The sequence below is a fragment of the Pipistrellus kuhlii genome, unplaced genomic scaffold (genome assembly GCF_014108245.1).
Source record: "Pipistrellus kuhlii isolate mPipKuh1 unplaced genomic scaffold, mPipKuh1.p scaffold_m20_p_13, whole genome shotgun sequence".
Classification (NCBI taxonomy): Eukaryota; Metazoa; Chordata; class Mammalia; order Chiroptera; family Vespertilionidae; genus Pipistrellus; species Pipistrellus kuhlii.
This window is the reverse complement of record NW_023425438.1, coordinates 2,216,020-2,238,297: the sequence shown is the minus strand read 5'-3', so window position 1 is coordinate 2,238,297 and position 22,278 is coordinate 2,216,020. Positions and strand designations below refer to the sequence as shown.

The 22,278-nt window shown below is 42.9% G+C and overlaps 1 protein-coding gene across 4 annotated transcripts in view; it reads left to right on the top strand.

Moving 5' to 3' along the window:
- Nucleotides 1-18,380, top strand: part of CYRIA (CYFIP related Rac1 interactor A) — a 78,304-nt gene extending 59,924 nt beyond the window's left edge. For all 4 annotated transcript variants that reach the window (XM_036434646.2, XM_045580478.1, XM_045580480.1 and 1 more), the window contains 9 exons: nucleotides 8,371-8,492; nucleotides 9,755-9,860; nucleotides 10,918-11,054; nucleotides 11,507-11,584; nucleotides 11,762-11,878; nucleotides 11,969-12,048; nucleotides 13,761-13,887; nucleotides 15,601-15,671; nucleotides 17,268-18,380. In XM_036434646.2, the coding sequence (XP_036290539.1) occupies nucleotides 8,371-8,492; nucleotides 9,755-9,860; nucleotides 10,918-11,054; nucleotides 11,507-11,584; nucleotides 11,762-11,878; nucleotides 11,969-12,048; nucleotides 13,761-13,887; nucleotides 15,601-15,671; nucleotides 17,268-17,331 (902 nt within the window). In that variant the 3' untranslated portion in view covers nucleotides 17,332-18,380. The remainder of the gene's footprint in view (nucleotides 1-8,370; nucleotides 8,493-9,754; nucleotides 9,861-10,917; nucleotides 11,055-11,506; nucleotides 11,585-11,761; nucleotides 11,879-11,968; nucleotides 12,049-13,760; nucleotides 13,888-15,600; nucleotides 15,672-17,267) is intronic.
- Nucleotides 18,381-22,278: the final 3,898 nt, after the last annotated feature.

The following is a 22,278-nucleotide window of genomic DNA, read 5'->3' as shown; positions in this document are numbered from 1 at the left end:
ATTTCCAAGATTCAGAGCTGTGGTCTCCAGAATTGATCACAGAAGGCTCCTTATAGTTCCCTCTCCTATTTTTCCTTGCCCAGCAGGAAGTTAGAGATGGCTGCAAGGCAGAGCTACAACTCTGGAGTCATCCTCTGCCTCAGTCCTTTACACAGTGTCCATCTACCTTGAAGCAAAAAGTCTCCAAGACAGGTAGAAGTTCAAGTAGATTAAAATTTACATTGTTATCACAGGTATCAGTAGTTCATTCCCCTTATTTAAACCTGCTATGAACATTCTTATAGAATCTTGGTGGGCATTATTTATTTTGGATAAGTACCTAGTAGGGGGTTGCTGGTCAGTTATATGCAACTTAGCAAGAAACTATCAAATAGTTTTCCAAACGTGATGTGTTATTTTCCATTCCTACTAACAAGACAGGGAGCTTAGCTGTTCTAAATGGTTTACAACATTTAGTCTTGTCAATCTTCACCTTTTTAGTTATTCTAGTATTTATGGGGTCAGTATCTCATTGTGGCTTTAGTTTGCATTTACATGGTAACTGATAATGCTGAACACTTTTCCACGTGCTTATTGATTATTTGATTGTCATTTTTAGGAATGTTGTCTACTCATGTCTTTTACCATTTTTAACTGGATTATTTTTCTTTATACTGCTAAGATTGTTCTAGCTCAGATAGATTGCTTTAAACCCCTTATCAGAAATTAGTTCATTGTACTTGCCCAAATAAATTTTACAATTAGCTTAAATTTCCACACACAAAAAATCTTGCTTGGATATTGATTATAATCATCTTCAATCTATAGCGTGGTTTGCTGAGACTGGCATCTAAACAATATTGATTCTTCCTATTTATGAATATTGTATATCTTTCCATTTATTCAGATATTCTTATAAGTTCATTTATAGTTTTAAAGATCCTGTATACTTTTTGTTGAATATATCCTGAGCAATTCCTAATTTGACCATAACAGCTTTTTTATTTGTATTTGTATGGTATGTGTGTCTCTATCCTATCTAGGTATTAATCTACATACTGTATTCTTGCAAACAACATATAGTTCACCCTTGCTTTTCATCCAAGCTGATACTATCTACCTTGTAATTGGAGTGCTTAATCTATTTACATTTAATTATCATATGTGCATTTAATTAATGTTGGTATTTGAATCTGTCTTGGTGTTGACTTCCCTTTGTTACATTTGCTCTTTGTTTCTCTCTTAATGTTTTTCTGCTTTTTGATTACATGAAATAATTTTTGGTAGTCTCATCTGTCTTTTCTGCCAACTTTTTATTTATGCCTCTTAGTGCTTATGTTAGATATAATAATATACATCTTTAATTTATGGAGATCTACCTTCAAAGTATATTCTTTACCTCATGAAGAATTTATGAACCTTATCACAGTATACTTCCAATCACCACCTTGCCCCTCTCTCTGTGAGTGTTAGATGTTTTGCTTCTACCTATGACATAAACTTCTCATTGCAATTTTTAAATTTTAAACTCTCAGTAACCTTTTCTCTCTCCCTCTCTCTCTCTCTCTCTCTCTCTCTCTCTCTCTCTCTCTCTCTCTCTCTCTCTCTCTGTGTGTGTGTGTGTGTGTGTGTGTGTGTGTGTGGTTTTAATAGATAATTTATGTTTACTTGTTCTGGTGTTCTCCATTCCTTCTTACTTAACTAAGTCTCTTTGGTATTATTTCCTTGCAGCCTAAACAGCTTTCCAGTGGAGAGGATTTGGATGGCATCTTAAGCTTCTATCATTCTGTGTCTTATCTACTCTCCAGCATTGGGCTGGGCATGAAGCCTAGGCTTAGGAACTTGGATTTCTTTATTGATGCTAAATCAGTCGCTATATTCGGAGCAGCTCCTGCATGATAGCACCAAGTGGGAATAACAGGGATGGGAGATGGGCAGGGAGGCACAGAGGGGTGGCATAGCAGACATAAATATAGGGACATTAGAAGAATATATATGCTTCAGAGAGTGTATAATTTTATTGGGAAGGTAAGATTCAAGGACATTGAAGAGACAATAGGACAGGTAATAGAGAAATCTGTACTAGAACAGAGAGCCAAATAAATAATTAATAAATAAAGGTTCTAGGCCATGCTGAAGATTATTAGTGACAGATAAATTATTTTCTTTTAAGACAAACCAAACCTTATTAGTCTCATAAATAGGAATGCTGAGAACAAACATGGCAGGGTGAGGTTGTTAAGAAAGAAATTCTAAAGCCTCCACACCATTTACTATCAGAAAGACTGACTATTTTGACCTCTTAGGACTCTAGTCTCCCACTCTTTAAAGCAAAGAGGGTGTCAGATTAGCTGACCATCTGGGATATTTTGGTTGACACAGATTACTTCTTGCCACTACTGACCTCTTCTTTTATCTGCCCCTCTCTGGTACCCTCACATCTGCTAAGGTTGTTCAGAGGACACCAGATAATCTTGGAGAGAAAGGAGGAACATAAGATGTATTTTGGTCACTTTGCAAATGAGGAAACAGACAGACAATGAAACTCCAATAACACAAAACAGACTTGGGAAGCGAATTATGAATTTCAACAGATGGGTTCATTCACAAGGATTCCTTAAATTTCTAGTACTTTCGCTTTTTAAGTGCCTTTCATCCATATCCATGTCTTCATTATAACTCCTACAGGGCCATATGGGTAGGAGATGGTGGTAGGGGCCTTTTAAGGGGGCTCTTGTTTGCTTCTTTCTCTACCAAGAGTTAATCTGAGGCCTAGAGAAATTAATCATTTTGTCCTTGGGTCTAGCAAGCCTGGCAATGGGACCTGGGTCTCCAAAAACTCCATCCCTGGAGTTTCCCCTTTCTCCCATGACATCACAGGGATCCCATTGCATGTGAGCGAAATAAACAAACCTTCAAGCACCTCCAGTCTCACCACTCTTCACAATTCCTCCTTAGTTGTTCCCCGGGAAAGGGCTCTGGGCTCTGGTGAGGGATGACTAATGTTCCTACACAAATAAACGTGTCACCTCCCCAGTCACACTTACATTTTCCAGTGGACCTGTGCAATTTCGTGTTGTTTCCGTAAGCAGTTATAGTAGTATGGTGCCATAAATCATTGCCATTGAACATCCCTGAATGTTAATAATAGGTAATTATTTACATTTCTTAGTTTACCCTGAAAGGGAGGAGGGAGGAGGATGTGGGTTGGGAAGAAAAGCTATAGATTTCATCTGCAGTTTGGGCAAATCCTTTTTTTTGTACCTTTCTTGGTGTTTATAAAACAGCTGGTGGCCTGAAGAGATAGTGATAGATCCTGTTGATGAAATGCCAGGGATTCCTCCAAAGCCAAAGATATCTCCAAGTCAATTGTATCTTCCCCTCGTGTTATCTTTGGTTGACTTGTTTGATTCTCTGTCAGCTTTTCTCTACAGTCCCACACCGGCTGTCAGGAGAAGGTATGTGTGTGTGCCCCTGATGCTTGTGAAGACAGAGGGACCCTGGGCTGATTTACAAAGATAAGAACCCTTTGAAGTGACAGCCTGCTCTGGGTTGAGCCCTGCCATCCCTCCCCGGGGCTTGCTCACCTAAGACGTTCATTCCTGACAAACAAAACACTCAGCCACCTTCCTCTCCATCCCCACAGAGGAATGCCAAGCATCCTGCTTTCAGTAAATACCTCCACGGGGGAAACCTCCAACTGACCCCGTGACACCCAAATGCTGACAGCTACTGTCCACCCTCACTAGCACATGGCGCCAAAAAAAGATAAATAGATCCCCTGCAAACAAAACGAGTACCTGTTTACCTCTCTCGATTGATGAGGGAGTTTTCCCCATTAAAGATTCAAGGCGCTCTGCATTCAGTGAGTTCCTGACGATGAATGTATATATTCAAGGTCACAGAGCACATGATACATGGTCACACTTTCCGCAATGGCAAGTATGGAACAGGGGTTTAAATCATCGCCTGGGGAATGGCCTGGAAGGGCTGGTTCCGGGGCGCCTCGAGGTATTGGTTTCTGAAATTGCCTGTGTAAATCACAGCCATGTGTGACGGCGTCATTGGTCCACAGGAGCAGCCCAGCTTCCTGGAACCATTCTCTTCGATTTCAGTGAAATCATTGGTGATGATTAGAAGTGTAGAATGTGATTCTTAGAAGAAACATCATGAAAGAATTCACTGGCTGCAGCAGGAAAAAAAAAAAAAAAAAAAAAAAAAAAGATCCATTTTCATCCATAATGCAATTGGCAAGCATTGTGTGTATATGTGTGTGTGTACCGTTGACTAATGGTCAATCTTTGTGTTAAAACAGACAAACAAAGCCTGTAATTCGGAGTTGGTGTTGACTCAGCACATGCCTTGGGAAGTGGCTGATAGGTTAAATATAATAACCTTTCAATCACTAATTTGTCAAGGTCCTTTTCAAGAGGTCTCTCGCCTTGACATCTGCAGGCACATAGATTTTTTTAAAATAGGGTTACCAATATGGAGCATGCCAGAAGCAGCAACCCCAAAGCCTCTCAGAGAATTGTTCTACAAAGCAAAATGATACAAGTCTTAAGATTGGGAGAGTAAACATAAGTGCAGTTTTTCACTCGACAAATATCTGATGAATATGTTAACTACACTGAGGAGACATTGAGGCCATAAATAAGTGATGGATTATTTAAAAACACACATCTTCATGCAAGTGTGAATAGCTAATTTGATTGTAAGAAAATACATATATCTTAACGATAATAGTTAGAGAGATATAATAGCCATTTGAAAAGAAAGGACAGAAGGGACCATCTAGAAGTAATAGGATTTTTTTTCACTGCTTCCCAATACTCACATTCTCTGCCATCCGGTCAATTTCCTCATTTATTCATTGATTCTAGGCATGTTTATTGAGAAGCCCCAGTCAGTAGGGCATATGGGGGCACTGAGGATAAGAATACCAACTTCATCTCCAAAGATTGCAGAATTCAAAGACAATTGAAAATCATCATGAAACATAGTGTGAGAAATATATTTAAACTAGAGGCCTGGTACACGAAATTCATGCCCTCGAGGTAGGGGGAGAAGGGGTAGGGCAGGAGGTCCCTCAGCCTGGCCTGCACCCTCTCTCAGTCCCGGAGCCCTTGGGGGATGTCCAACTGCCGTGGAGGCAAGAGAGGCTCCTGCCAACTGCTACTGTGCTCACCAGCCATGAGCCTTGCTTCTGGCTGAGCGGTGCTCCCCGTGTGAGAGCTCACTGACCACAGGGGGCAGCTCCTGCATTGAGCATCTGCCCCCTGGTAGTGAGTGCATGTCCTAGAGACTAGTCATTCCACTGTTTGGTCAATTTGCATATTACCCTTTTACTATATGGGATCATTCAGTCAACTGTTCATTCAGCAAATTTTTCAGCAGCACCTACTATGTGCCAGGCCCTGGAGGTATGATATTAAGTGAAACAAGGCCAGATTCCTACAGTCTAATGGATCAGATTCTCATTGAGTCCCGACTGATCATTTAGCTGGAGGATAAAGATAGGATAAGTGATGGATTTCCACAGGGACATGGGCCGCTGCCAAATGTCACTGAGGGTTGCACAGTCCTTTTCCCATTGGGAAGAAGGAACAGTCAGGCAGATGGGAGCACCCCTAGGGAGCAGTCTTCTCCTTGAAAACCCACGTCCCTTGGGACCTGGGTCTCCTGAGACTCTTCCACACCCCGAGGACAGGGACCATGCTGCTGGCATCGAGGACCTAATTAGCAACTGGAAGAAGAGGTGACTCAGTTCCATCACGGGGGAAGGAGGAAAAATTCAGGCATGCAATGATAACACCAACAAATTGTGGAAGAAAAGGAGCCAACTGATTTCTAAGCAGGGATGAAAGAAGGAACGGCAGATTGGATTTCTCCCATCCCACTAACCGGGGCCACAGGAAACATTTCAAACAAGACGCTCGGATACCTGCCAGGAGAAACATTCTCCCAGAGGCGGAGGCTAGGGACAAGGGTCCCCTTTCCCAGGTCACTCCAGTTCCCAGGGGTGAGTGACCTTGTAGTGGAAGGTTCTTGACATAGCCCTCCACTGCTCTGCCGCTGGGAGAGGTGACCACCCCGTGCTGCTTGTCCAGCTCTGCGTGGTCACATGACTGTTGGGGTTGATTTGTATCAGGAAGGGTCACTTCTTTAGGCCCCACGATGAGAAGCCGTCTTGGGGGGAAGTATGTAAGGCCTCTATTTTTAAAAACTTACTTGGAAATCTTTTCCTTTTCGTGGTTCAGTAATTGTCAAAGGGATGGGTTTGGGGGTTTGGTTTGCCCAGCGCCCCTCTTCCAGCCCTCTCAGCTTTCCTTCTGTTTTGTTTAAAGCTTATCCAGCCGTGGCTTGCAGGGACAGAGCCCCGTGAGAGCCAAGATTAGGAGGCTTGGACTCCTGGTTTCCAAGTGCCTTCTCAGTTTACACCTACTTTATAATTATATGCAAACACACTGACCCCTCGGAATCTTGGTCACAGGCTCAATTTTTCTTTTCCTCCTCTTCAAAGATACATCTCCTTGAGAAAATGGTCTTTGTTTAGCTTATGATTTTTTTTTTTTGATACATTCATCTGAAGGGGATACGAGTGGCGTGTTTGATTTTTATTTGTTTTCTAGGATCTTTGCTTTGCATTTTCGTCCCGTGTTCTGACTTTCTTCTTACCCTGGAATTGCATTCCATTTACATACTTCCTTCCGTTTGGGGCTTGCTAGCTTGTGGGTGTTTAGGTTTCTGTTTTGAGACACCCTTATGGCTTTGAGAAAAGTTTGGAAAAGCTGGAAAAGACAAACTATAAATGTGTTAATATTGTGGATAACATGGTACCTGGTAAAACTTACCAAGGGCTTGTGGGAAAGCAGCCGCAAAAGGTAAAGGAGCAACACATTTCTTTCCCCTTCTGTTTCCCAGCCCAGATCCTGTGCTCCATTTAACCCAGCAGCCTCTTTCCTCCCCAGCTGCCCGCCTGTCCCACGCTCCCCATGGATACACTCCCCTCACCTTCTTCTTCTGCCCTGGTCTCATCCTTTGCCTGAGGGGCATCTCACCCTCCCGGCCCGCACTGCCTTTCTCTTCTCTGAACCCTCCTGTGCATGTTCGTGAGTCCTTCCTCATTCCCTGGTTGAAAAATCCATCTCATTCCTAGAAGTATAGTTTGCCACGTTTCTGGAAAATCTCTAGGGTTTTGGTTTTGTTCTCTAAAGAGAATTACACCCTTCATTTCCCGAGTAGCTCTACCAATTTCTTGGGTCTGAGCAGGGCCTAGTAAGAAAATGGTCTTTAAAAAAATCCCCTGGACAACACTGCTCAGGGTCTTGACTTGGGTGAGTGCAGGTCAGGCATATCTGGCCTAACCCCTGCTTCCATTCTCAGCCTCTCCGAAGGCCTGGGCAGCATGGTGAGGACCTCGCTTAGATTTCACCTGTCTCGTGGATTCTGTTTTATGCCCCAAACACTGTGAATGATTACAGTTCACAGGCGAGTGTTAGACCAGACATAATTCTGTCCGGCCCTTTCATGGACGGGTCTTCTGGAAGGATGCAATGCCTTGGGACTTAGATTTCTGGAAACAGAGCTTTGGGAAATGACATCTGTCTTCTTCCTTCCGTAGCAGTGCCTGTGCTTTGGATGGAGATGAATGTTCTCGCTAGCCAGGCAAATACTCCATCTGATAGGCATTGTGTGATAAGCAAAGCTCAGCCCTTACCAACTCTGTGCTCACCCTGCAGTAGTAGCCTGCAGTACTACTCCTGAGACAAGCACCTACAGTGGCTACAGGGACGCAATCAAGTGGAAATTCACTGAGAGCAAAGGGGCTACTTCCAGGGCTGTTAGAATATGACCATCACTTATGTAAGGTCAAATGTGCCACTTATTTGTGTGCTTTGGAAAGATACCTCTCTCTCTTAGTTCTAAAGGAAAATTATCTAACCTTTTAAGCTTGTTTTTATGTGGAAATAGGAAGGGAATGGTTTTTTCTCATCTATACTCAGACTCACCCATTTTTATTATAATGGAAAATATTCAATAGCTTCTCCTGTTAAAAGTGGTCTCAAAAGGGGGATGTTTATACCTTCCGGCACCTGGTGCACCGCTTGACACATAGTAGGTGTGCAGAGTGTGTCCCATGAGTCAAGGAGCACCCGTAATGATTCCCACATGTGTGGTCTCCTGTGTGCAGAAAGATGAATGAGTGTTTTTGCACCGAGTAATAGGCAGGAGTTAACGGTCCCGTCCCTGTGTTTTATTATACTAACGAGGAAATACCAAGCCAGGAATAAAAGAAGATTGCCTAACAAGTCAGACTGCGTGCTGACCTCTCCCCCAGCTGTTTGTAAACGCAAGCCCCCTGTGTCTGTTTGTGTCCCTTCTGCTCAGACGCCCAGCCCACGGAAGGCGAGCGGGAGATATGGAACCAGATCAGCGCAGTCCTCCAGGATTCCGAGAGCATCCTCGCAGACCTGCAGGCGTACAAGGGCGCGGGCCCAGAGATCCGAGACGTATGCCAATGACAATACCCAGCTGCCAACACCCTTGCGGGAGAAGGGAAGCCCACACACGCGCGCACACACAGCAGGATTAAGTAATAGGCCAAGTAGTTCCTAGTGTAGTGGGAAGAACAAGGACGGTAATGTGTCCTGTCAAAAAAAAAGCGTATGAATAACCCCTTGTATTGGAGGACATTAATCTGAGCACACACTGCTGTAGGCCCTGTCAAATGTTAGCCATTCTCTTCCCAGACACACATGTGAGATTGCAAGACTCACACGCATACAATGACCTGCCAGCCTGTTACTTCATTTGAGGGAAACGTGCATAGAAAGTCTGTGAACAGCAGTTGAAATATGAGTCATGAGACCTGGGTTTCTATGAACTTCCCAACATTTTATAATAATTTGGGCGAGTTCCACCGGCACCAAGAACAACAGTCATGAACTGTCTCACTTTAAGTAGCCTGCAGGTCTGTTGTTTTGAACTGACTTAGGAGATTTAAAAATAAATAAATATGTGAAAAACAAGACAGCCACCAAAACGAAAAAAGGAAATTGTCATTGTGGCTTTTGAGACTTCCAAATGCCTAAAAGGCAGGAAATTTCTCACCCTTCTTATTTGAAGGAATTAGTTTTGTGGCAGTACCCACACATACACACATTCATGTGCACACACATATGTACACACAGACATACACACCCCTACTGCCGCTGCCAAAATCGTTCTGGAAAATAAACACCGCTAACGTCACAATCCTCCAGCTGCTGAAGCCCAGACAAAACAGCATTTCTAAGAAAGTAACAGCCTGTTAAAAAGTTGTTTTTCTACTTAGGAGGTCACCATGAATGTAGGTAATTTAGGTAACATCACAGACCGGCAGGAATGCATTACTGAGAAAGGGAAAGATCTACAGAATTTTCATTTCACAATGAGCACCAGCTCTGCTTAGAAGAATAAATGGTGATGGAGGAGGGTAGCATTGCTTCCTGTTAGATATGCATTGTTTACATTTAAGATGAGAGAAACTAGTCAGTTGACCCAGGATCTAATTGCAGAGTTATTTGCACTCTGTCCAAGTGCTAACACCTCCATTCAAACTGAGCATCCTGGAGGACAGTCTGATGAACTGATGTCCACTTAAGAAGTGCACATTAGTGAAGTCCAGCGACCATTGTGTTTTTGAAAATGTAAATCCTCCCTGAATGTTAAGTCATTTTGATGTGGAGCTGATTTTCTTTCTAAGCAGTTCTGTGATTTTTTTTTTTTATAGGCCATTCAAAATCCCAATGACATCCAGCTTCAAGAAAGAGCATGGAATGCAGTGTGTCCTCTGGTGGTGAGGCTAAAGAGATTTTATGAGTTTTCCATAAGGCTAGGTGAGTTCGTGTTTCTAGTTTCACGTCCCATGTGTGAAGTTGTATTATGGTGTTGGTGAAAGTCACTGGAAGAGCTTAGTGTGTGTGTGTGTGTGTGTGTGTGTGTGTGTGTGTGTGTGTATTAGAGGCCGGGTGCATGAATTGGTGCATGGGTGGGTTCTGGCCAGCCTGGCCAGAGGAAGGGGACATGGGCGGTTGACTGGCCTGCCTGCTGGTTAAACTTCTGGTTGAGGGGACAATTTATATACTAGCCTTTTATTATATAGAATATACACTGAGTGGCCAGATCATGTTTTCAGAAATCATGGTAATCTGGCCACTCAGTATGCCTGTTTTTAAATAAAACTTTATTTATATTTTTATAAGATTTTTAAATAAAAGGGCCAGATTTGACCTGGGGACCATAGTTTCCCAATCTTTAATATAAAAGGTTGATTAAATGACTCAGTGCTATTAAAAATACATTGACGTGAAAACTGGAGGGAACATTGAAAAACAGACGAGTGGGAGTAATGTGATGGTTTCAAGGGCAATAATGGAGGTAGATATGGCAGTGGGCTAGTAGAAAAAATATTGCTGTGAATAGATGAGACTGTAGATGCAGAGAAGAGCGGGAATGGAACCCAAGATCTCTCCCTGCAAAGCAGGTTATCTGACCCATGTGTTCTGGGCTATGGTGTCTCACCCTGGATCTTGAATGGCTGTCTCATGCACATGATCCAAAAACATGTGTTTATGGTTTCCCAACACTGTTGGCAGTTGGCACTACTGAAGAAGGGAAGGTGCAGCTGAGCTTGGAGAGACATTTACATAACTGTGTGGCTGTGGCATGGGATTGGGAGAGGATTTCTGCAGTGGGGGTAGCCTGCTCAGCATGAAGGCTCCTTCTTTTCCTGGTCCACAACATCATATTACCCACAGTGACGTGGAAGCAAAGGGAGCAGAAAGACCTACCCCGGCAGGTTATCTCTGAGAATGTCAACGGGGGCTGCACATGGTGCTTTTGAAGGATCTCTACAGGCCGTCTCAAATATGTATTTATCCCTTTGACTTTCAGAAAAAGCTCTTCAAAGTTTATTAGAATCTCTGACCTGTCCACCCTACACGCCAACCCAGCACCTGGAGCGAGAGCAGGCGCTGGCAAAGGAATTTGCGGAAATCCTGCATTTTACCCTTCGATTTGATGAGCTGAAGGTTAGGCCACATATGTTTGATGACTTACTAAGCTTGTACTGACTTCCTCCTGTACACAGACCCTCTGCAGTGCTGTGAGGTGGGGAAGAGATAGACGTGAGTGAGATACTGTAGCTCCTTCTTTAGGGAGACGTAAAATGTGGCGAGAATTTGCACTCATTGTGGTAAAATGACTTAAGATGGTGGTTTTTGTGTGAAAATTCAAATTCTGTTAATGCAATAAGAGACATTTTCGAGTGTCTGCTCCTCATTGGGAGCAAATACACTTCCCTGTGAAAACGGGGCATATTTTTAAACCATGAAGCTCGGAATGCTTATTTTTAACCAGAAGTTGCACGGACTCATGTAGCAAAGAGAAGTCTTGGTGTGTTTGCAGTTTTAGTGCGGGGCTCCCCATGTGAATTCCCCACCTGACGCTGAGAGATGCCCTTCTCCCCTCTTCTGACTTTCAGATGAGGAACCCGGCTATTCAGAATGACTTCAGCTACTACAGGAGGACAATAAGCCGCAACCGCATCAACAACATGCACGTGAGTGCCTGGGTCTCGTGGGCCTAGACACCCACACTCCAGGTCTCTTTTGGTGTCTGCATCAGGCAGGTCTCAGGGAGAAGATAGTCTTATCTATAATCCAATTTCCAGGGGACGTTGTTTGGGGATTTTGACCATCTCTTTATCAGTTGCATCTTCTCTTCTTGTTTTTATCAGCTAGACATTGAGAATGAAGTCAATAACGAGATGGCCAATCGAATGTCCCTCTTCTACGCGGAAGCCACGCCCATGCTGAAAACCCTTAGCAATGCCACAATGCACTTTGTCTCCGAAGTAAGTGGACTTGAGCAACAAGGTGCTTTTTCCTTAATTGCGGGCAAAGGCTGCCGGCAGGGCTAACATCCATTTGTGTCTCCCACGTAGAACAAAACCCTGCCGATAGAGAACACCACAGACTGCCTCAGCACCATGACGAGTGTCTGTAAAGTCATGCTGGAAACACCGTAAGTGACAAGGGAGCTGTACAGGTGGTCGAGAGCTCACCAGGCAGAGCCTGTTGGTATAATGATGCCAATGACTCCTAACCATTAGGTCAGCACGTTAGCAGTCACACATCCGTTACCTGAATTAATCTCATAAAGAACCCTCGGTGATAGGTGTCGTTACCCCATGTCAGAGGTGGAGAAGCTGAGGCTGACTCTCCAAGGATTGCAAAACTTGTTAGATGACAGAGCCAAACTCAAGTCCAAGAGGCTATCGAGCCCTAGCCAGTTTGGCTCTGTGGATAGATAGAGCATTGGTCTGTAGACCAAAGGGTCCTGGATTCTATTCTTGTCAAGGGCACATACCTTGGTTGCAGGCTCCTCCCCAGCCCAGGCCCTGGTCAAGGCACATACAGGAGGCAACCAATAGATGTGTGTCTCTCACATCGATGTTTCTCTCTATCTTTCCCTCTCTCTCTTCCACTTTTTCTAAAAGGTCAATGGAAAAATATTCTCAGGTGAGGATTAACAAAAAAACAAAGGAAGATGATATAGAAATTGTGTAAGTATCAAATGGAGGATTGAGTGAAGTAACTGGATAGTATTAGTAATATGTTGGAGAAAAGATTTGAGAGATCTAGAACCAGGAGAAATGGTAAGACTGTTTATGGGAGTGATAATGAAGATATCTCTTTCTCTCTCTCTCTCTCTCTCTCTCCCCTCTCTCTCTCTCTCTCTCTCTCTCTCACTTTCTCTCCCAGCATCTCTTTGTATTTAAGCTGGTAGCTAGATTTTTTTTAAATGGTTGAGTTTGTTGAGGATGAGGCAGGAATGGAATGAGGAAATCCACACTCAAAAGTCAGGTTTCCACTTATATCTGTAGCCCCCTCTGGGCCCAGAGACAAGTGGTCTGAACTGCTGGGTCCCTGGTCTCCTCATATGATACCATTCTCAGAACCCCATCTGAGTTGCTTAGTGTTTTGGATGCCCAGAGGGATAAAAAAATGCCTTAAAATTTTTGATGTTCTGTTCACGTGGAAGATGATATTATTTCAAATATTTTGCTTATACCAAAGTTAATAGTTATTTCAAGACAAAAACAGTAATCATCTTCATAGAAGGGCCAATTCATAAGGAAATAGATATTAAGAAAGCCTCTGGTATTGGCCAGAATTATCTGAATCATCAGAGACCCTGTCAGGGTAAGTGAACAAAATTCAGACTTCAGGAATACTCACAGACCCAATGACTGGCACATCATTTCTTTAAGATATCCTCCACAATTTAATTCAATCTGCAGCCTGTATCTTAACAAAGGAAGTTACCCTGACTGGAGACACGATAGCCACTCTGTGGAAATGAGCTTGATTCTTTTTCTCTATAATGAAGCCATTATTCTCTATAATCTTGGACAGCCAGAGGGAACTGCTATAAAATATTCAGGATTGATGGGTGGGGCGTGATGTACGCGGTGAGCTGGCTCACTGAAGGGCAGAAGAGAAGAGAATTGACTGCCCTCTAATTTACCTTATTTTTGCACTGAATTGCTGGTGGGATAGATTCGAGGAGAATTATCATCATGGGTTTCTAGAAGAGCATATTAACCTGGTTGGTGCATGTCTGGGATTGTTCTCAGGAGAGGATCGGAGGAGTCTAAGGCAGCCAGTGTGGAGCCAGACATGAGCATGCTCGGGCCAGGAAGTAACCCCACTGCCATTTCTCCTCTCTCCCAGGGAGTACAGGAGCAGGTTTACGAGCGAAGAAACGCTGATGTTCTGCATGAGGGTCATGGTGGGGGTCATCATCCTCTATGACCATGTCCACCCTGTGGGAGCTTTCTGCAAGACGTCCAAGATCGATGTAAGAACGTTACACAATGTGCTTTCCAATAAGAGTGCATAAATGATGCCAAGGAGACCTTGCTTCTCTCTCCTCTGCCTCCCACTAAAATGACCTCTCCAAGACACAAGCCCCATCCTGGTACCCTCTCCTCATAGGAAGAAGTCAAATCTTTTTTATGTGCTTCCAGCAGAGCATCCAACCTAAAAAGCATAGCAGGAATGTGGAGGAGCTGATCCGCTCAGCCAGTAGAGGAGCTGGGCAGAGAACAGTCACTTAGCTGCCAGTGCCCCTACAGTTTATCACAGTGTTATATAAGTATATTTTTTTATTTTTTTAAAAAAATATGTTTTTATTGATTTCAGAGAATGAAGAGGGAGAGAAAGAGAGAAACAGCAATGATGAGAGAGTAAACAGATCTCTACATCACACAGTTTGGCCCCACCCTGTACCCATGATTGGCATCTCTGATTGACCATGACATTCTTTCTCAGTAAGCCTATACATGACCCTCACATGATTCTGAATCCTGTGCTTTGGCTTCCTCCATCCAACTATCAGGGTTTATCAGGTTTTTAAGAAGAAATTTCACACTGGCTGGGTAGCTCAGTCAGTTAGAGTGTTGTCTCAATACAACAGTGTTGCAGGTTCAATTCCCAGAGGGGCACATTAAAAAAATCAACCAATGAATGCATAAATAAACAGGACAACAAATTGATGTTTCTCTTTCTCTCTCTCTCTCTCTCTCTCTCTCTCTCTCTCTCTCTCTCTCTCTCAAATCAATCCAATTAAAAAAAAAAAAGAAAAAGAAAAACTTTCAGCATACCAGAGGTATACCCGCAGAAAGTGACCATTATAAAAGAGGTCTTGAGTGTACCCAAATCTGATATAGTACATGAACATTTGAGTTTAAAATGAGTGACTGTATTCTTTGCAGCAATATTCTTTCTTTGTAAATAAATAAATTACAGGGTGTGCATAATATTATTGTGATTTATATAAATTTGCTTTTCATGAGCTCCCCAAATTTTAAATAAATTATATTCCAAAGGCACAAAAAGCTAAGAAACTTATCTCAGTTCATGAAGATATTAAACAATTAAGCATGGATGAAACCCAGTCATTCTGCCTCCATGTGGTTCACATTCCCAACCACTGGCCTTTCCCAATCCTCTCCTGTCCGGTGAAGGAGACAGTCAATGTGAGCACTGATATCCCCAAGGTTCTCTAACTGCAATGCACTATGGGAATGCAGGAAGTTTGGTGGTGACTTCTGCCTGGTGAAGGTAATGTAGTCAGAAGAGGCTTTCAGGTGTCAGTGATCTTTCATTGAGTCTTAAACAGCTGAAGGAGGAAAAACATTCAGGGCAGAAGGATGGGATAAAGTAGTCAGGTTTATAATCCATTCAGCCTCCACTGAGCACCTCTGGAGGAAAAGCCCTGCCCTTAGCTCTGGAGCAAAAGACAAGAAGATCAAAGGCTTAAGTCTGTTGTCTCTACACGCCAGATATGTAAAATGTCCAACCGCAGGACAGTGTAACAACTGATGTGGAACCTTCTGGAAGCCCAGAGGAGCAGCTCACTGGCCTGGGGATGGGAGAGGAAGGTCTATTGGTTATTTCTGTGAGCAGGAATAATGTGATATTATTATTATGGGCAAATACTATAATGGACAGAAGTTATTATGGACAAAATTATGAGGATATTAACAAATGCTGTGCTTTCTTTTCCCAGATGAAAGGCTGCATAAAGGTTTTGAAGGAACAGGCCCCGGACAGTGTGGAGGGGCTGCTGAATGCCCTCAGGTGAGCCTCAGGCCTGGGGAAGCTTTGCCAGGGATGGCCAACCCTTCAGATCTTTTGCAAATGTAGATGCTGTTAGGGACTGAGGGCTAAGGCATCAGGCATGGTCCTTTGCATATTGTAGTACATTTGCTCTTCCCAACAACCTGTTAAGATCAGTACCATTTTTATCATCTCCTTTTTACAGATGAAAGAAACTGAGATTTAGGGAAGTCAAATAACTTGTCAAAAGTTGCACAACAGATGGCCAACCTAGAACCTCAACTCAGGTCTGGATGACCTCACAGGTTGTGGCCCCAACTCCCGGCCACACTGCTTAATGGTTGTGGTTAGTAGGGGCTTGTCAGAAGCAGCAGCCTCCTTCAGTAATATTCCACCTGTGTATGCTTAATGTTTTGTACTCTGCTCTCAGTCACGTCGTCTCATTTCATCATCACAATGTAGAGAAGTCAGGCCCATCAGTTATCTTCATTCAGTCAGTGAAGGAATGAGATGCCTGTGAAATGAATAAACTAGACACTGAGATTGATCCTGTTTTGTGGAGCTCCTCCATCATTGTTCATTGTTCAAAACAAATGGTTTTAGAATTACGTAAGAGCCTTCCGGATTCTGAGGGTCAACCAAGGTTTTCTCCAATGGTGCCCATTTCACAGAAGGCTGACTTTTCATCTTAGTAAAGAGACTTCAGTTACTGAAGTGTTTGAATCAAGCAAGACTTCCAGAGTAGGGTACTGTGGTAGGCTGTGGGTCTCCTGTGTGTGCTGGCATGTGTGTGCTCCCCAGGCACTGGTAAAGTGAGACAGCACAGACTTCTGAGGCAGCCAGACCTGTATCCAAATTGTTCACACATCCTTCCTGGTCATCTCTGTGATCTGGAATGAGTCATATAACCTCTCCACATCTCAGTTTTAACATCTGTAAAATGGAGGTAAATAACCTCTCTTACACAGAGTTAGTGTCGATGAGACGAGAACTTACATGGAGAGCCTAGGACACGGCCAAGGTTTTATTACGTCTTACTTCTCCTTCCTTTCCTTTTCATAAACTATTTCTGCACCAGGTTAACGTGAGGATGCAGATTGCATCTTTTTTTGTTTGTTTGTTTGTTTGTTTGTTTTTGTTGTTGTTGTTCACTTCCACTTGTGCCCCCTGGTGGTGTCAGTGAGGGTAAGTGTTGCCTGGAAAGTAGAAAACTAGAAATGTTTTAGAGCTGCTATGTCGCTATGCAAATCCCTATTTTCAAATTGGTGACTTAGCAGGGGTGGCCTAGGTGGCCAAGATCCTGCACTCGGTCATGTGAAGTCTACTTCCCTGTAAATGAGACTGCTTAACAGCCCCTCCATAATTGTTAGAGTATTTGATCTATTAGTTTAATAACAGTAATAACACAATTCCTCTGGAAGGAAGAATCAAATATTCAATCCATAGGAGAATACTCTGGGCATTGGAATGTGGCTCTCTGTCTAAAGAACCAAGCCTCAGCTTGATTTATTAATAGCATTTGTGTCTCCCAAGGCAAAGAGGGGCCGGTGAGTCATTACTGAAGCTTTCACAGAGCGCTATCTGCGCAGTGAACGCCATCCTTCTCTCTCCGTCCAGGTTCACTACAAAGCACTTGAACGATGAGTCGACTTCCAAACAGATTCGGGCGATGCTTCAGTAAAGCTCTGCTCCAAGAAGAGGATCTATGTACTGACCTCAGAAGATGTATATGTTTACATAATTTAATACAGATTGATGTTAATACTTGTGTATTTACATAACCGTTTCCTTCTTGTCACTGCAATATATGGACCTTAATTTGTATCCTGACTGACTCAACCCAGCAGAGCATAAGGTGACTCGAGAACCTTACCTTTGATGTCTAAAACAAGACCCCCTTCTTCTAAGGCAAAGGTTGGAGATGCTGAACTTTGCCACTGGAGTCCTTTAATACACCTGTAACAATCAGAAATTGCTGATAGCTTGTGGTAGTGTTTAAATTGTAGATGTGTGATCTCTCCGGGGAGTATAGCGATAGAAACACAAGGTATTTGACTTCCTGTATCGGCTCAGCTACAAGAAACACGACTGGTATCCTGGCAGAGGGAGAGAGAAATCCAGAAAAAAGAAAAAATGCATGTGGCGGTTCCAGCCCAAGTGTTTGGAATTCAGCACACCCCCTCTTTTTCCCCGAGACTGCAGGCCACACGTGCAGCCTTTCTGTTCGCACGTGTTTCATTCATCAGCATTTTCCCTTTCTGTTGGCTGTGTGCCCCTTTGCAAGAGGAAAATCACCTGTGTTTGAGTTAGTCCGCGGGAGAGAAGCCAGGATAGGTAGGTGTGCTGGCTGCTAGTGCAGGTGGGCTGTTGAAAGTGGTTGTCTTGGAAGTCCGGGACACATTGGGAGGAAGGACACCCAGACAACAGGACAAATCTTCGGCCCTCTGTCACTGGCACAAGGACGTGGGGCTCTGGCTTTGAAACTGTGGGTAAGTTTGCAGACGTTGCGGTTCTTTGCATAGTGCTGGGCACTCAGCCCATCCAGAGGAGCCTTGTTCTCTGTGGACCATTCATGTGACAATAGAGTTCTGGGGCACTTCATTAATTGTCAGAAAGCTGGGAGAATTTGGAGGGGGGAATATCTACGTTTTCTGGTTACCTTGTCTTTAAAATGCAGCTTCGCCCTGGCCCATTGCTAGCTTGTTGCCTTGACGAAAGCCTGGTCAGAGTCCCCCGGAGTTAGTTCTAGCCCTGTTCATTCACAGTGTGATCTTGGGAAAGTCACTTCAGCTGTGTCTCACCTTTCTCATCTCTAAAATGTACATTGAAAACCGACAATCTCCAGGAGCCCTCTATGCCTAAGGCTACCTTCGAGTCTAAGGCTACCCGGCACTAAAATGACTGACTCCCACATTCTTTCTTAGTTAGTGGAGCCCAATAAGCACCATCCCACCTTATCCTGATGCTTGATGGTATGACAAGGCCTAGAGCAGTGGTTCCCAACCTTTTTTTAGCCATGCCCCACCTAAGCATCTCTCAAATCTTGATGTCTCTCTGTGACATATAATTCTTATTATTCAAAAAGTGATCTCCTATTCACATGGAAGAAGCCTAAAATGCCATTAACTTGGTCTAAACACGCTTCCAGAGAACATGGCATCCAGGAAAGAGAAAAATAAAAGAACAAAAGAGCAGTTGAAGTACTGAGGAAGAAATCACTATGAAATTGTTAAAAAAAAAAAAATGAAGTGATATGAAAAAGAGCAAATAAAATTTCAAAACATATAATAGAGAACTGAAATGCATAAATATGTCATGATATATATTTATATACTGTAAATGAGGCCCCTAGAACAATAAGAAATGCAAAAAAAATCACTGTTAATAACTCATTCTCAAATTGCCCCCCTGAAAAATCAAATTGCCCCCATTTGGGACATTGTGCCCCATGTTGGGAACCACTAGCCTAGAGTTATTTTGTCTGAAGATCAGAGCTTGGAATTAAATCCAGGAAATCTAACCTAGAATGGAAAAAAGGACAGAAGGCGAAGTCAGTCAGGACCCCACTGCCCCACTGTGGGACTAGAACCCAGATGCCTCATTCCCTGCTCCATGCTCTTTCGTTTCACCATGTGGCCTATTTATACCTACTTGGGATGAGACTGGATACTTTAAAATAAATCCTCAGTCTGGCCTAGATAATTCCTTACAAACTTCTGGTAGACAGCAGGTTACCAAGTGGATGATCCTTCCAGAAGCTGGGTCTGGGTACCTTAGAGCTTGGCACCAATCACAATGTCCCAAAAAAATGAGCTGTCACACCATTGCTTCCCAGATTTTGGTGGCCTGCTGGCATTCCTTTGAGTCCTCCGAGCAAAGGGGAGATCGACATGTGTTTTGTTTTATTTTGATCAAAGAAATCCAGCCGTGGCAGAACAGGTTCCGTGATCTGTATCTAAATGTCAGTCAGCAGAGAGAGGAAAGACCCTTTTCCTTAAAGCTGTTCAAGCTGAACCAGCCATGCGTGGATGGCTCTTCTCCCACCAGAACAGAATCGCGCTAGTTGGCCTTGAGTAACTTTTCAAGCCTAGGGGTTCTAATGTCCCAGAGGAAGCCAGAAAATGGGGTAACGGCGGGTGAACAACATATTCATTAAATATTCAGCTTAGGAAAAGTTCTTCTATTTGGCAGCCACATGGTATCCTTGGGTGACAACTGTCAAGATTGTACATATAGAGGCATTGACTGCTCGTCATCACTGAGTCCGTTTCCTCCTTTGTTAGGGAAAGGCGATTCAGTCTTGGAAAGAGGAGTGGACTTGCAGAGCAAATAGTTGAGCACGGGTATCATTTTTTAATTAGACTTTTTATCAAAAGGGACCAAATATATGGGAGGGGCTGCTGGCCTGCCCCAGTTTAGCCAGGTTGTCTTGTCTCAAAGCCAAAATTCATTCGCCAGGATGTGGGTTCTCCAAAGCCCAGGATCTGAAAGGTTGCCTCTGAGTGTCAGGAGGGCAGGTTAACTGAATGTCTGTGATCACGGGCAGGTGGTGGACCTCAGGCCCACTCCAGAGCTATTGTGGGAGACAAATTCTTTTAACAGTCTGTCCTCTGGGCATCAGGAGTCCTTGACCAATCATGGTTTCTATGCTGCATGCACATGTGTCCAAGACCTATGGGTGGTTTAGGGAAAGTGCTGGCAACAGTCTCCATATCAATGTTAACTATATTTCATATTTGTTGTCTCATAGTTTTCAAATAAACAGTGTTTTCTGTTACTCCCATATTTATTTGGGGAGCAAGTAACAAAATGAAAATTGCATTTCTCAGAACCATTGCTATTTTGGCATCATAACTTTGTTCTCAGAAACCTTTCATGTACCACAAGGAATTAGTAGTTAAAAAAAAAAAAGCGCAAAACAAGTGGCAATAAATGTTTGAATTGTGGTGACCCATTCAGACTGGCATATTAATTAACAACCAGAAAGAAAGTCTTGGATACTATCTTTTAACTTCCAATTAATATCATGGTTCATCAAAGTTCACTCCTAGTTATTACCATTATACCAACATATTTCTGGTAAATTGAAGTTTTTGATACATCATCACATTGAAGTAAAAATAATTTCATGCTTCCTCAAAAGAAAAATAAAACTTACTCAATTTGGGAATTCAAGTGTCCAGTAGAATTCAGAGACTTCTCATTCAATTGTGTATTCCAGATGGCTGTGCGTTCTCTAGATATTCATAATAAATGTTGAAATTTTATGATAAAGAAACCCTCCAAAGCTCAATTTCCCCACTATATCCATGAAAGCTGGTGCATACACAATGCTGCTTTAAAGTTTTCATATCTTGTTTGCTATCATTGTGATTTTTTTTGCCTGCTTTGCCTCTTTTTGTACAGAAGTTTTGGGTATGAAATGAAAATTAAAATTTGGTACGTATGTTTAAAAGAACACCTCTATTTTATATGATGTTCAAGGTGGAGTGGGTGATAAGCACACGATCATAGATATGTGACATGCATAGATATTTGCCAAAGATCTGTCCTGAGCACCAGAAAATCACATCATCTGCCTTTGACTTCTCTATGCCTCAGTTTCTTCAAGTACAACATGAAATGCCCCACATATACTGCTCTTGGTATCAGCTGTGTCTTATTCATTTCAGCAAAGACTCTCCATTAGGGAGAAAAAAGCATAAAATAAGTACAGAATTGCATGAGATATACTTGTCCATGGAGGCTAAGAAGCCTTAATAAATGCTCTTTCAATCATTCTTATAAGTACAATAGCACTTCGTGAATTTGGCAAAGTCAGCAAATATTCTATTCCTTATAAGTACAGTTTTTTTCAGGCAACTTAAGCACCAAGGCAATTCTCTTCACTGCTGAACATTGAAACTCTTCTCTAGAGCATTACTTTCAATGCCTGCAAGCGAATCACCTGAGACCTAATTATGTGTGTTCTCAATGGATCAGAATCCTCCAGAGAACCCTTCTATGGTGTCTTATACAAAAGACAAAAAAAGTTATAGAAATGGGAAATTTTTCTATAAATTGACATATTGGACAAATTATAAGTGGACAGAAGCTGGGAGAGGGGAGGGAGGGAGGGAGAAATCCTAATTAAGTGAGGGTTGAGAGTTCAGTGACAGGAAAAATTGAGTAGAGCATATGCGTGATTGTCAAGAGGAATACAGCTAATGAGGAATTGAGCACCCTTCATACCAACCAGGAAGTTTGTTACTAATCAGGGTTCTCTTGGAAGAATAGGATGAGGGGTTCAGCTGGCTGAATTCATGAAACCTGGTGAATATTTGCAATTTGTGTTCACATCTGATTTTATGCTTTAAGTTGTCAATGAGTAGATAGAATTCCTAAGTGTTGGCTGTTTGAAAATTATGCACTCTTGTCCCCCGCCAGCATGGTTCAGTGGTTGAGCATTGACCTATGAACCAGGAGGTCATGATTCAATTCCCAGTCAGGGCACATGTCCAGTTTGCAGAATGTGGCCTCCATCCCCAGTGTGGGTTTTGCAAAAGGCAGCCAATCAATGATTCTCTCTCAACAATGTTTCTATTTCTCCCTCTCCTGTCCTCTCTGAAATAAATAAAAATATATTTAA